General features: G+C 41.6%; 1 protein-coding gene across 1 annotated transcript in view; it reads left to right on the top strand.

The window, feature by feature from the left end:
- Positions 1-12573, top strand: part of LOC138755183 (mucin-5B-like) — a 143584-nt gene extending 131011 nt beyond the window's left edge. Inside the window, exons 54-57 of the mRNA XM_069920689.1 lie at positions 875-1003; positions 9389-9428; positions 11744-11864; positions 11968-12573. Of these exons, the coding sequence (XP_069776790.1) occupies positions 875-1003; positions 9389-9428; positions 11744-11864; positions 11968-12391 (714 nt within the window). The 3' untranslated portion in view covers positions 12392-12573. The remainder of the gene's footprint in view (positions 1-874; positions 1004-9388; positions 9429-11743; positions 11865-11967) is intronic.
- The last annotated feature ends 2058 nt before the right edge of the window (positions 12574-14631 follow it).

The raw sequence follows: 14631 nt of genomic DNA, 5'->3' as shown, positions 1-14631 counted from the left end.
ATTTCTTTCTCACACTTTTTCTTTCAGTTTCCACTCTTTTTTGATCTGCACTTTCTCTCATTCCTCTTTCTCTCCTGTAATGGTTTTGTCCCTATGTATAGCTTTGCATTTACAACCTTTCTCCTATAAGATTTCAGGAAGTGAGGTCAATTGGGCTGAAAGTGATGGGAAGAGATTTCTGAATTCCAGGTCCCACAATTTACACAGTAGTTGTCTTATTTACACTTATGCACCACATTTTAGTGGTTTTTGACATAAGAAGTCCCAACTCTATTTCTCTTACCATGCCAACCACCAGTGCATGTACTCCCCATGACTGTGTGAGTAGGTGTTAAGATCTAGTGGGAAAGTCATGATAAACAAATCAAAGGCACAGATAATGTATGGAGTTGGGGTCTTCTCCCCAGAACAGGTAAATCCTTCAGTGATGTCCTAAAAATGTCCCAACCATTTCCTTCCTACAATATTCTGGGAGGAGGTTGGTCTGGAGCCAGAGATTTATCCACCTTGATATGATCCAGGGCTGCTAACATCTGCAGACATGCCCTGGACTCTTTAGTGGCCACCCTCCCTCCCTCCCTCCCACTCCTGTCTACCTTGCTCCACAGCTACTATCATGTATTGTGTTTTTCACTTTAATTCAATATATGCATTTTGACATTACCTGAGTGTGCAAGACAAAATTTCCATGAAAATATGTTGAGAAAACTAATGAAATGTAGAAATCCACAAATGGCGCTGTGAAGTAAGTTCTGAATGATCAAATATACAAGAGGATCTCGTGGTGGGAAACGTGTTTACATCCCCACACACTGATTGACATTCATAATAAAATGAGGATATATTTTAAAATGTTATCTTTTTTCTGTTTTAGCCTGGAAAAGATTGGCCTTCACCTTACGACAACTGTACAATATATGGATGCATGAAAATTAATGGGTCCTTAATTTCTACCAGTACGAAGGCTGTTTGCCCTGATTTCCATCCAGAAGACTGCAAACCAGTAAGTGTGATCTGCTTCAACTATTTGTATTTGGAAATGGACCAACCCATAATCAATTAAACATATTCTGCTGAACTTTCTGTATGTAATGACTTGCAGTAAAAGGAACATTCCTGACATATAACAATTCCCAGGGGATCAAACAGTCAGCACTCATACCACAATGGAACATAACAGCACAGAAATGGGCCATTCTAGTCCATGCTAATTATTTATTCTGACTTGTCCCATTGACCTACACCCAGACCATAGCCCTCCATACCCCTCCCATCCATGTACCTATCCAAATTCCTCTTAAATGTTGAAATCGAACTGGCATCCACCACCTCTGCTGGCAGATTGTTGCACACTCATCACTCTGTGTTAAGAGGTTTCCCCTAATGTTCTCCCTAAACATTTCCCTTTTCACCCTTAACCCGTGTCCTCTCGTTCTTGTCTCACCCAATCTCAGTGGAGACAACCTGCATGTATTTACTCCATCTGTACCCCTTATAATTATGCATACTTCTATCAATTCTCCCCTCATTCTCCAATGCTCCAGGGAAATAAAATCCTAACCTGTTTAACTCAATTCCTCAAGTTCCAGGCAGGGCCGAATTAAGCAAGTGCGGGGCCTGTATCATATGTCATAATGGCACCCCATTAAATTTTTAAAAATGTACATAAATATTAAAACATCTAGTAGTTTAAAAAGAGAGCAAAAGGGGAAAGTTGGACACCAAATGCCAGAGGAAGTTAAATTCAGAGGAGAGAGATGAACTCAAAGCGATAAAACATTGCAAATGCAGCCAGCAGCCTTGCGCATTATATGAATGGACACAAACTTACTTGGGTGTCGGTAACTTGAGGACATAGGTCCTCCAGGCCCAACTTTCTGGTGACTCAGAGAAAGTCTGCCATGTCTATTCTAAACATGGAATGGCTGCGTAACAAACCGTGTGCTACTGGTTGTGATTCTGGAATGGCGGAGTGAGGGGGTGTAACAAACCACATGTTACTGGTTTTTATTCCGGAACGGTGGAGTATGGCTGAGGGGCTGGTGTAAAGGACAGGGTTTTGGCTTCTTGGATCATTGGGATCTCTTTTGGGCATGACCTCTACAAGAAGGATGGGTTACATCTAAACCCAAAAGGGGTCAATATATTGGCAGCTAGGTTTGGTACAGCCGTCGGGTGCGGTTTAAACTAATTTGGCAGGGGGGGGGTGGGAACCTCTATGATAGGGCAAAGGACAGAAAAGATAAAACAGGAAAAGTTAGGTTAGGCAGCGAAAGTAAAAAATCAGAAAGAGCAAGGAGGGTGAAAAAAGCAAATCTGAAGGCTTTATATCTTAATGCAAGAAGCATTTGGAACAAGGTAGATGAATTAGCTGTGGAAATTGAGATAAACAAATATGATTTGATTAGGATTACAGAAACATGGCTGCAGGGTGGGCAAGCCTGGGAACTTAACATACCGGGGTATACGATATTTAGGAGGGATCGGCAAGAAAGAAAAGGGGGTGGGGTAGTATTGATGGTGAGAGAAGGGACCGACACAATTGACAGAAAGGATATCAAATCGGAAGATGCGGAATCTTTATGGGTGGAACTGAGGAATAGCAAGGGGCGGAAAACGTTAGTGGGGGTGTGTAGAGCTCGTCGAAAGAATCAAAGATTTGTAGATCCAAACCAAAGCTTTTATTAGCAAAAGACAGGAGCTCTTCACAGGTGGCCGACCAGTCTGGAATGATCTGACCTGGCTAGGGACACAACCCTTTAAGGCCCAGACAATAGGCGTGGCTTAGCTCTCAGCCAATCGATGTAAGCACAGTCTAGATACAGTAACTATATACACTATGTACATTGGTGATAGATCTGTACTATCACAGGGTAGCATGTAGGCCTCCAAATAGTAGTGTAGAGGTGAGGGAAGGCATTAAAAGAGAAATTAGAAAAGCGTGCAATAAGGGAACAGCTGTCATCATGGGAGACTTTAATTTGCATATAGATTGGACTAGCCAAATTAGTAAAAATACTGAGGAGGAGGAATTCCTTGAATGTTTACGGGACGGTTATCTAAACCAATATGTCGAGGAACCAACTCGGGAGCAGGCCATTTTACATTGGGTATTATGCAATGATAAGGGGCTAATCAACAATCTTGTTGTACGAGGCCCTTTGGGTAGGAGCGATCACAATATGATCGAATTCTCACTCGACATGAAGAGTGATGAAATTAAAATTGAGACTAAGGTCCTGAATTTAAATAAAGGGAATTATGATGGTATGAGACGGGAGTTGAGTAAGATTGATTGGGTGGTGTTTATGGGGGAGTTGACTGTGGATAGACAATGGAAAGCATTCACAGATCTAATGGAGAAATTGCAAAAATCATTTTGGCATAAAAATAAACCAAAAAAGGTGACTCAACCGTGGATAACAAGGGAAATTAGAGACAGCATTAGGCCCAAAGAGAGAGCATATCAAATGGCCAAAAAAAGTACCACAACCGAAGACTGGGAGCAGTTCAAGATGCACCAAAGGAGGACAAAGGGATTAATCAAGAGAGCAAAAATAAATTACGAAAGTAAGCTTGCGGCAAATATAAAAACCGACTGCAAAAGCTTTTATAAATATGTCAAGAGGAAAAGATTGGTGAAATCCAGAGTAGGTCCTTTGCAGTCGGAATCAGGGGAATATATAATGGGGAATAAGGAAATGGCAGACCAATTAAATTCTTACTTTAGTTCTGTTTTTACAAGAGAGGATACAAATAACCTCCCAAGGATGTTGGGAAACATAGAGACTAATGCAAGGGAGGAACTGAAAGAAATCACTATCTCTAAGGACATGGTCTTGGGGAAATTGATGGGATTGAAAGCAGATAAATCCCAAGGGCCTGATAATCTACATCCTAGGGTACTTAAGGAAGTGGCCATTTACATAGCAGATGCTTTAAGAATTATTTTCCAGAACTTGATAGACTCAGGATCAGTACCCATGGATTGGAGGGTAGCTAATGTTACCCCACTATTTAAAAAGGGGGGTAGAGAAAAAGCAGGGAATGACAGGCTGGTGAGCCTTACATCAGTAGTGGGCAAAATGATGGAATCCATTATTAAGGATGTAATAGCGGAGCATATTGTCAGAAATAAAACTTCTCACACATGAGTCTCTTTAAAACTGATGACACAACAAGCTTTATTTACAAGTCTGCAGAGTTGGACTCAACTGGCTTCTCACCAGTTAAGCCCCGATACATACAGTGCATTGATTTTTATACCCTTGTTGTTTGCCCTTCCCCTTCTTATTAATACTGTTTTAATTGGTTAGTATTGCAAAAGCATTCTAAGTACAACTGCATTTTTAATTATCACGTTCGTTACGTACGCTGCGAACTCTACATACACTAAATTCTGTTTCTCACCCTTCTTATCAATCTTTTGTCTCCTGCATGTCTCTCACTATGACCATGAAAAGATATGTTTAAAAAAACATATCCAGCTGAACTTTTTGTCCTTGGCTGCTAGTAAGCTCCCTGTCCGTTCTGGCTTCCCTTTTTATGATTAATCATCACATTTTAACTTAAGCCATTTTAACCTAAATTCTCTATATATAACAATATGACTAGCAGAGAAGGGATCGGACAGAGTCAACATGGATTTACAAAAGGTAAATCGTGCTTGACAAATCTTGACAGGTAAAATAGATGGGGGAGAGCCAGTGGATGCGGTGTACCTGGACTTCCAAAAGGCCTTCGATAATGACCCGCACAAATGACTGGCTTCCAAAATCAAGTATTGATGTGGATTGAAAACTGGCTGGCAGGTAGAAGACAGAGAGTTGGGATAAATGGCTAGTTTTCTGAGTGGCAGGCGGTGACCAGTGGGGTGCCACAGGGATCAGTACTGGGACCCCAGGTGTTCACAATTTACATTAATGATCTGGATGAGGGGATTGGATGTAATATCTCCAAGGTTGCAGGTAAAATAGATGGGGGAGAGCCAGTGGATGCGGTGTACCTGGACTTCCAAAAGGCTTTCGATAAGGTCCCGCATAAATGACTGGCTTCCAAAATCAAGGCTCATGGGATTGGGGGCAAAGTATTGATGTGGATTGAGAACTGGCTGGCAGGTAGAAGACAGAGAGTTGGGATAAATGGCTCATTTTCTGAGTGGCAGGCGGTGACCAGTGGGGTACCACAGGGATCTGTACTGGGACCCCAGCTGTTCACAATTTACATTAATGATCTGGATGAGGGGATTGGATGTAATATCTCCAAATTTGCAGATGACACTAAGCTAGGAGGGGTTGTGTGCACGGAAGAGGGGGTCAGGAAGCTCCAGTGTGATTTGGATAAATTGAGGGCCTGGGCAGATACATGGCAAATGCACTACAATGTGGATAAATGTGAGGTTATCCACTTTGGTAACACAAACCAGAGGGCAGATTACTATTTGAATGGCAATAGATTAAGAGATGGGGAAGTGCAGAGAGACCTAGGGGTACTTGTACACCAGTCTCTGAAGGCGAGCATGCAGGTACAGCAGGCGGTTAAAAAGGCAAATGGTATGTTGGCCTTCATATCAAGAGGGTTTGAGTATAGGAACAAGGATACCTTACTGCAGCTGTACAGGGCCTTGGTGAGACCCCACCTGGAGTATTGTGTGCAGTTTTGGTCACCTTATCTAAGGAAGGATGTTCTTGCAATGGAGGGAGTGCAGAGGCGATTCACCAGGCTGATACCTAGAATGGCAGGAATGACTTATGAGGAAAGATTGCGCAAATTGGGATTGTACTCGCTGGAGTTTGGAAGATTGAGAGGGGATCTCATTGAGACATATAAAATTCTGGCGGGACTGGACAGAATGGATGCAGATGGGATGTTTCCAATGGTGGGGAAGTCCAGAACCCGGGGCCATGGTTTGAGGATAATAGGCAAACCATTTAGGACCGAGATGAGGAGGAATTTCTTTACCCAGAGGGTGGTGAATCTGTGGAATTCATTGCCACAGAGGGCAGTAGAGGCAGGTTCACTGAATATATTTAAGAGGGAATTAGATATATTTCTTCAGTATAAGGGTATTAAAGGTTACAGGGAGAAGGCGGGGACAGAGTACTGAACTTTAAGATCAGCCATGATCTCATTGAATGGCGGAGCAGGCTCGAAGGGTCGAATGACCTACTCCTGCTCCTATCTTCTATGTTTCTATGTAAGGGGGTGCACGTTTGCTTTCAGTTCATCAGGCAGCAGGTGGATAAATTTTTTGCCCTTAGGGAATTGCATAATTTTTAGATGCTTTGAACCAAGTGAGGGGGGGGTGGGGGAGAGTATTAGAACGCGACTTATCCAATTAAATTCCTATTTTTATGCAAGTTTTCATTTATGTGGAATCTGAATGATTTTTATTTTGCATCAACGTTGATAATATTTTTACTCACCCAACCTTGTTGACCTCATTTATTACCTCTTCAAAACAATTGAACTTAATTTTAACAAAATTATGGTAGCTTTCTTAGATCACTCTATGTTCAGTGATTACTTCTTCGATGAAAGGTTATAATCCTTTTTGTGACAACCCCTTTAACCTTTCATATTTCCCACCAGTTCCTCCCCTCCAATCCAAACACTGATAGTATTACATGTAAATATATTTTAATACACCCTACACCATCACATTCATCCGCTGATAGAACATGAAAGTGGAGCTTGTGGGATCCCATCGCCGCTGCACAAATTATTCACCCAGGTTTTGATGGGTTGGTCTGTGCAGTGAACTGGGATTCACTGGTAGGGTGTTGGGCTGATGGCTGGCCCCTCCTCCTGGCTCCGCCCCCACCTGCTCACATAGAACTCTGGCTTCCTGCTTAAACCCAGAACCCTTCTGAAAACGACCAATAGTTATAAGCTTATAAAAGCATTTGTTCTCCCTCCAGTCATGAGAGCTTTTATTCACGCTACAACGTAAAAATGGAGAGGAGTAACATTGGATTCAGCAATGATTTTCCATGGAAAAGGGTTTGAAGGATGATTTTTCACCCATACCCAGACTGGTTTATACAAACAGCCTCTTCATCGCCTTCTTAACAGCTCAGCACATCGATTAGTTTGTGGGGGCAATAACGAATACCACCGAGCCGAGCAGTCTTACACTCCTCGAGCTAATAAATCTCGCAACAGTTCCTCCAAGCTTATTTCCAAATGACAGTTTGAGCTTGAGAGAACTGAGTAACATTCAATGCATAACTGAGAGTGTCCCCGCAAATCCTGCAAGACTTCATCATTCCTCCACTGACATAAGCATAAGACTTTATTAGGGATTTCTCTGGAAGAAAAAAGTGTTAGATTGGGAATGGAGGAGAGGGTTTCAGGAGACCAAGGCTATCTTCTGTCAGAGTCTTGGGTATCCCAAACAGAGGTTAGCAATCTTAGCTAATGATCACTTTTGGTCGGGGTTATTAACACAGACTCTGGGAGTGTGGTGTCTCATAGACGCTGCACAAAGATGAAAACAAAAAGGTTGAGATTAAGCACCCAGTCGGTCATTCAGAATTCATCGTACATAAAGTAACAGAGCAAGTCAGCAAGCACAGCGTGGGGCCCTTGAAAATATGGGGCCCGTAGCATATGCTACTTTTGCTAAGACATTAACCGGCCCTGGTCCCAGCCACATCCTTGTAAATTTTCTATGTGCTTATTCATGCTTGTTGATATTTTTCCTGACTAAAACAACACATAATATTCCACATTTGACCTCACTAATGACTTATACAATGTCTTAAAGTTCTTGATGCACTTCACAGCGAAAGAGATCACAGCAGAAATCTGACCCACCTCCATAAATGTGCACAGGAGCCTTGTGGGGTAAAGGCTTTTTTGAATATTTGATTTTAATTTTTGCAAGCCTCATATAGAACATTATTACATCATATAAATAGTATTTTAAAATTACAGAGTCTCGTATGATTGCCCAAATCTCGCCTCCCTCCCACCAACTGCGAAAATAAAAGGAGAGGAGGTGTTTGAGCTGCCTCCATTAATTAGTCCATATATTGATCTTCAGGAATTCAACACTATTAATCTAACTATATTATTTACACCTTCTTGGGGAAGTTAATCATATCCTTAAGCCAGTAGGATTCAAATAAGGTTGCCATATTTCAACAAACACATCAAATTTCTTTCTAAGATTATGTTATCTTTTCCAGGGGACACAACTTTGGATTTCCCCATTTCAGTGAGTAACAAGTAGGGGGGAGTCAGACTTCCATGTAACAGCTGTACATCTCCTGGCTCCGCTCGTCCAATCCTCATGAACTGGATTTGATATGGGGATAGTTTTGTGCCAATAACCATCAGATTGGTCAATAAATACAGTTCTGGTTCCAATGGAAAATCCACTTCTACAATTTCTGTCAACATTTCTGCCAAGTCATCCCAAAAGGATCTCACTTTTGCACACAACCAAGTTAAATGTATCAAGGTTCCAACCTCTGTACCACACCTAAAACATGAGTCCAGAATTTCAGATTTTAGACCATGTAAATTTTTGCAGTGTAGGTATCAATGGTGCATAAATTGTATTGTGTACCAATCTATATCTGACATTAATAAATGATGTCACAATTCTTTTCCCCAAGTCCATCTCCCTCCTTTCCCTCGATCTGTGCAAGCCTGGTTTCGGGCAATAGTTCTGCAACAGAAAATATTCAAGATTCCATTTATTGCAGTAATAAAACAATGTCATATTACATGAAATTTATTTTTGCCTGCTGCAAGATGGACAGATTCGCCACCAGCAGGAATTGCATAAGCTCCTCTTACAGTCAGAGAGAGAGAAGCAAAAGAGATTTCCATCTTAGACATTAGATCTTAGATGTTGGAAGTGCATCTTAGATATAAATGTACTTGTGATCCCCTTTCGACAAAGAGCCTCCATGTCTCTGCATATTAGCAGGGTCATGGCTGGTCCTAAACTAGCTCTTAAAAATGATCTTAATTAAAGATAGCAGAAGAAAGTTCTATCTGAAAAAAATCATATCTATTTTTTAGCTTTTCAAATGTCTTAAATTGGCCTTGTTCATAACAATCCTCGATGCACCTGATCCCTTTACAGTGTCAAGTGTCCAGGATTTTACTAATATGTCATTGGTATTAACTCAAGGGTGTTTTTGAAGATGACCCCACTTTCAGACCTAAACATTTATTAATTTGTTGAATGGAGTTAACTTGTCGGGTAAAATAATGCAAAACAAATTTCATAGGTATATGAAAGTGAATGCATATCAGCCATATAATGAAAACTGTTCATTTGAATAATGTTAAAATGCTGTGTCAGCATGTCCTTCACTTCTTCTCTTGCAAGAAACAGACGATTAATTGTAACCTTTGTTTGATGCTACAGGGCACAATCTCCACAACTGAAGATGGTTGCTGCAAGACTTGTAAGTATTGAATTCACGGTATTTCCTGGAACAAAGTAGAAAAGAATTTGCTACAGTAAGAACGATGAACAACCAAAGGAACTGCTCACACTGACCATCTGAGACTCTCATATTCACAAAACAATATTTATTCATTTACATGTAACAATACTTGTCCTCATACATATTGTTTGTCTGTATGTGTGCTATGTCTGGGTGTGTGTCTGCATGTTTTGTACCAAGGACCGGAGAATGCTGTTTCATCGGGTTATACTTGTGCAATTGGACTTGACTTGTACTCTATTTATAGATCTGTTTTTTTACGATGATTGAATTAGAAATTATTTCAGTTCAAGCTCATTGTCACATGCACAAAGGGATAGTGAGAAAGTTGGTTTTGTAAACAGTTCTGTTGATTAATCGAGAGATGGCACCACAAGAGTTAATCAGAGGGGGCAGGTAGTATAGACGCAGTGTTACTTTACTGGTGAGAAACTGATTCAGAAGTCTATGGGAAAGAAACCATCCTTCAATCTGGTGGTGCATGATCTTCCCACCAAAGGCAGTGAATTGAGGGACTTTCCCAAGGCAGTGTGAAATGTAGAGTCCATGGGCAGCTGCGGGTTCGTGTTCACAACGGAGCTGTGTACAGAATTCAACAAAGTACTGAATATAAACCTGTGCAGTAGACAAAATTGCTGAAGAAACTCAGCAGGTCATGCAGCATCCAATGAAAGCAAAAGGAAGGTGATGTTTCGGGCCTGAGCCCTTCGAGAGAGAGCTGAAATTTGGGCAGCTGCCTGAAGAAAGAGATGAGGGTGGGAGGAGAGTAGGAAAGGAACACAGGCCAATGTGGAAGAGGTAAGAGGCGGATACAGGATAGAGGGTAGAAGAGACAGGAACTAAGGTGATGGGGAAGAAAGTTGTAAACCTGTGTTAAGGACATTGGAGCTGACTATTACATAAAAGCAGAATTGTTGGAAATACTCGGCAGGTGAGAGAGCATTTACAGATGGAGCAATTGAGGCATTGGGTTTAGAACAGGACAATAGAATCATAGAAAGCTACAGCACAGAAAACAGGTCATTTGGCCCCTCTAATCTGTCAATCATTATTTCACTAGTCCCACTGACCTGTTCCCACTCCATAACCTCCAGACCTCTCCCCTCCCTATATCTATCCAATCTATTTTTAAAACTCAAGATCGATCCCGCATTTAGCTCATTCCACACTCCCACCACTCTCTGAGTGAAGAACTTTCCCCTAATGTTCCCCCTAAACCTTTCCCCCTTCAGCTTAAAAATATGACCTCTCCTATTTATCTCCCCCAGTCTGTGGAAAAAGCCTCCTCGCATCCACTCTCTCTATACCTCTCATAATCTTGTAAACCTCTATCAAATAGTTTATCCAATGATTCTTCATCAGACCTTTGTTGCTAACAGCCTGAATATGCCTGAGATTGTCTGATCTCGGGAGCTAAGCAGGAAAAGAACTAGTCAGTACTTGGAGGGGAGACCCCCTGGGAACACCAGGAACTGTAGGTTTCGGTGAGGGCCGCTGGACAAAGTGGCGACTTTCCGTCTGCCTTACAGTGAACGAAAGGTAAAGAATTTCATGTATATTACATTCTAAATGTAGTCTTACGTGAAAATAAAAGAACGTTTACCTTTACCTTTACCCTAAATGTAGTCTTAAATGACAATAATAGTGCGTTTACCTTTACCCTAAATGTTTAGCCATGATATTGCACATCCTGAAACTTCATCCAACATCTGAGGCTGTAAATTCTCATTCCTCCGGGACTTACATTATGTTCTCCCTTATATGCGCTGGGTGGAAGTCGATGGGACTAGGCAGAATCAACAGACTAGAAGGGCCAGAGAGGATCTGTTTTCTGTGCTGCCATATTCTGTAGTTCTGATGATTGGCTGCATGGCTGAATTGGAGAACGAGTCTTATGAAACATGGTTGCCAGAGCTTGGGCTTTTCTCTTTGGAGTGATGAAGGATGGAGAGGGTGACTGAAGAGAGGTTTATAAGATTTTGAGGGGCTCACATTGGTGGACAGCCAGCGCCTTTTCCTGGGGCGACAATAGAAAATACTAGGAAAGTTTAGGGGAGACATCGGAATTCAGGTTTTTTTATACTCAGAGAGTGGTGGGTGATGCATTGAGGGGAGTTGTGGTGGAGTCTGGTGCAGTATGGATATTTCGATGAGCACACGATGCCAGAAATATAGAGGGTGAGGGAAGGAAAGATTGGATTATTGTGGAGAAGGACTGTGCAACGTCATGGCTGAAAGTCCTGGACTGTACTGAAATGTTCTGTTCATTACAGGTCAGGAAAAGGAGATTTGCAAGAAGAAGAAAACAATGGTTCAGATTACTTACAAAGGCTGTAAATCAATAGAAAAAGTGGAAATGACTGAATGTGAAGGAATCTGCAGTACTTACTCAATGTAAGTAATATTATTTCACTTGGTGCCTGTCACCCCAAATTAGATTTCTGTCCCGTGTATTTAACCAGGTTAATTTGCTTATTTTATGTCTGATAATGAACAGGTATTCTTCAGAAGCAAGGTCAATGCAGCACACGTGTTCTTGTTGTAAGGAGGCAACAAACCACTGGAAACAAGCTGTCCTGCTGTGCCCTGACGGAACTAAAATGAACTATGCGTACATCTATGTTGACACATGCCACTGTGTGCCAAACAACTGTGTAGATCACATTAACTCCACTGTTAGGTCGAGGACAAATGAAGCCTTTCGAGCAAAACGCAGTCCATCCACAGCCAGTGAGTCTGCAGCGAATCGCAACTTGATTCGTTCAGGGGAGGCAGACAGAGCAAGGTTTAACAGAGCCAATGAATCCAACAAGAGTAAATGGAAGGGAAAGCGAGAAAATCACTTTCAAGTGAGTCAATTAAAGCCGAGAAAAGGGCAACATCAGAAAATGAACGTGAAACAACTTCGAAAGCCCAAGTAGAATCAATCAATCATCACAGCGAACCACAAGAATTATTGCAAATCTAAAAATTTATATTGACTATTGCTTTTTCTTTTCATTTTAGTGACTATTTCTCCTTTGAATCCTTTATATTTATTATCTTGGCTGAAAATAAATATCTATCACTAATTCTGCATAATTAAACTCTATAGATGTACCAATTTGTTTTGCATCTCACAATGTGTGATTCTCGTGTCACTTTCCATCTTTAACCAATGCAATTTTGAGTGTAATTGCCACATTCTGCTACCCTTTGGTTAGTGTTAGCGGTTAGCACAACGCTGTTACAGCAATCAGGACCGAGGTTCGAATCCTGCACTGCATTTGTACGTTTTCCCCATGTCAATTGGATGTGGGTGGGCAGTACAAGCTTGTGGCCTGAAAGGGTCTGTTATTGAGCTGCATATCTAAATTTAATTTAAATTAAAAATTTCAACCATGGGGACTGATCGTTAATGGCTTCCCTCACTGTGCCTCACTTCAATGACTGCTCTCAGCTGCTGACCGATGTCTTGGTGCTGCACTGAGAAAGCGGTGGTCCATTGAATGCCCTGTCTGGCTTGGCTGACAGACCATGCTGGGGACGTGACTCTGACACATATTAAAGCTGCCACTTCTCCAAAGCATTTCTGAAATTCAACGGTCTTTCATCATATTAAAATTATTAAATAATACAGATCAGAATCAGAATTTATTGTCATGAACAAGTCACAAAATTCATTGTTTTACAGAAGCATCACAGGGCAAACATTCATGTAAACCACCTTCCAACAATAAATAAAAATAGTGCAAGAAAAGTCAAAGTACGGCAGTGACTTTGGTTCATTGATTATTCAGGAATCTGATGGCAGTGGGGAGGAAGCTGTCCTTCTGCTGTTGAGCTTTCATTTTTAGCCTCCAGTACCTTTTCCCTGATGGCAGCAGAGTGAAGAGAACATGGCCTGGATGGTGGAGGTCCTTGAGGATAGAGGCCGCATTCTTAAGACACTGCCCCATGTCGATGTCCTCGATGGAATGAAGTCTGGTGCCTATGATGTCACAGGCCGAGTTAACAATCTTCTGGAGCTTATTCTTGTCCTGATAGTTGGCGTCTCCATTCCAGGCAGTGATGCAACCAGCCAGAATGCTCTCCGTGGTACACCTGTAGAAGTTTTCAAGAGTCTTTGGTGACTCAGACACCTCATAATGAATAGCCACTGGTGAGCCTTCTTTGTGATTGCATCAACAGGGAGGCTTCGGGACAGAGCCTCAGAGATGTTGACACCCAGGAATTTGAAGTTCCTGACCCTCTCCACTTCTGAGCCCTCCATGAGGAGTCAACCAAAAGTTGACTGAAGCTGGCCTCTGGGAATTCCGTCTCAGGGATTACATCCCATGAGTTCTACTCCTCCCTGAAACGCTGCACCTTTTTCTCTCTCACCTGTAATTTCTTTCACCATTAAACTGCACACCAGCTTGGAGGTTGGTTACCCCTAACTTCTGTGGATGCTGGGTGACCTGATGAATTTCTCCATCATGTGCATGTATTACATTCTATCCCAGCATCTGCAGAATTTCTTGTTTAACTCCGTGTTGCAATTTAAGTTCTAGTTCTATTTTCTGAAAAGTACAAAATCATTATCTTAACACCAACTCACGTAATATAGTCTCATAGTCTCAGTGCAATACTGAGACAAAGCCTTCTACCCACATGTCGATGTTAGCATTCCCTAGAGCATTAGAGTGATACAGCTCAGAAACAGGCCCTTTGGCCCAACATATCCATGCTGGCGATGTTAGTACAACTGTTACAGCGCCAGCAACCCGGACCAGAGTTTGAATCCCATGCTGTCTGTAAGGAGTTTGTACGTTCTCCTCATGTCTGCATGGGTTTCCTCTGGGAGCTCTGGGTTCCTCCCACCCTTCAAAATGTGCCGGGGTTTGCAGAACAATTGGGTGTAATTGGATGGCGTGGGCTCGAGGCTGAAAGGTCCTGTTACCATGTTGTACATCTGAAAAAATACCCAAGTTATTTCCATTTTTTTCTTTTTTTAACATTTCATAATATTTATAGCATAAAGAGAATAGAAATAACACAAATAAAATGGGATGTCCACGTCTACATAGTATAAGTATCAGATACAAATTCCAGAGAATGAAAATATGACATATTAGAAATAATTCTCCTACCAAGAAAACTGATAAAGAAATAAGTATAACATTATATATTAAATAGAACA

This window comes from Narcine bancroftii, chromosome 1, assembly GCF_036971445.1.
Source record: "Narcine bancroftii isolate sNarBan1 chromosome 1, sNarBan1.hap1, whole genome shotgun sequence".
NCBI classification, from domain to species: domain Eukaryota; kingdom Metazoa; phylum Chordata; class Chondrichthyes; order Torpediniformes; family Narcinidae; genus Narcine; species Narcine bancroftii.
The sequence above is the reverse complement of the archived record's forward strand: the minus strand, read 5'-3'. Positions and strand labels throughout refer to the sequence as shown.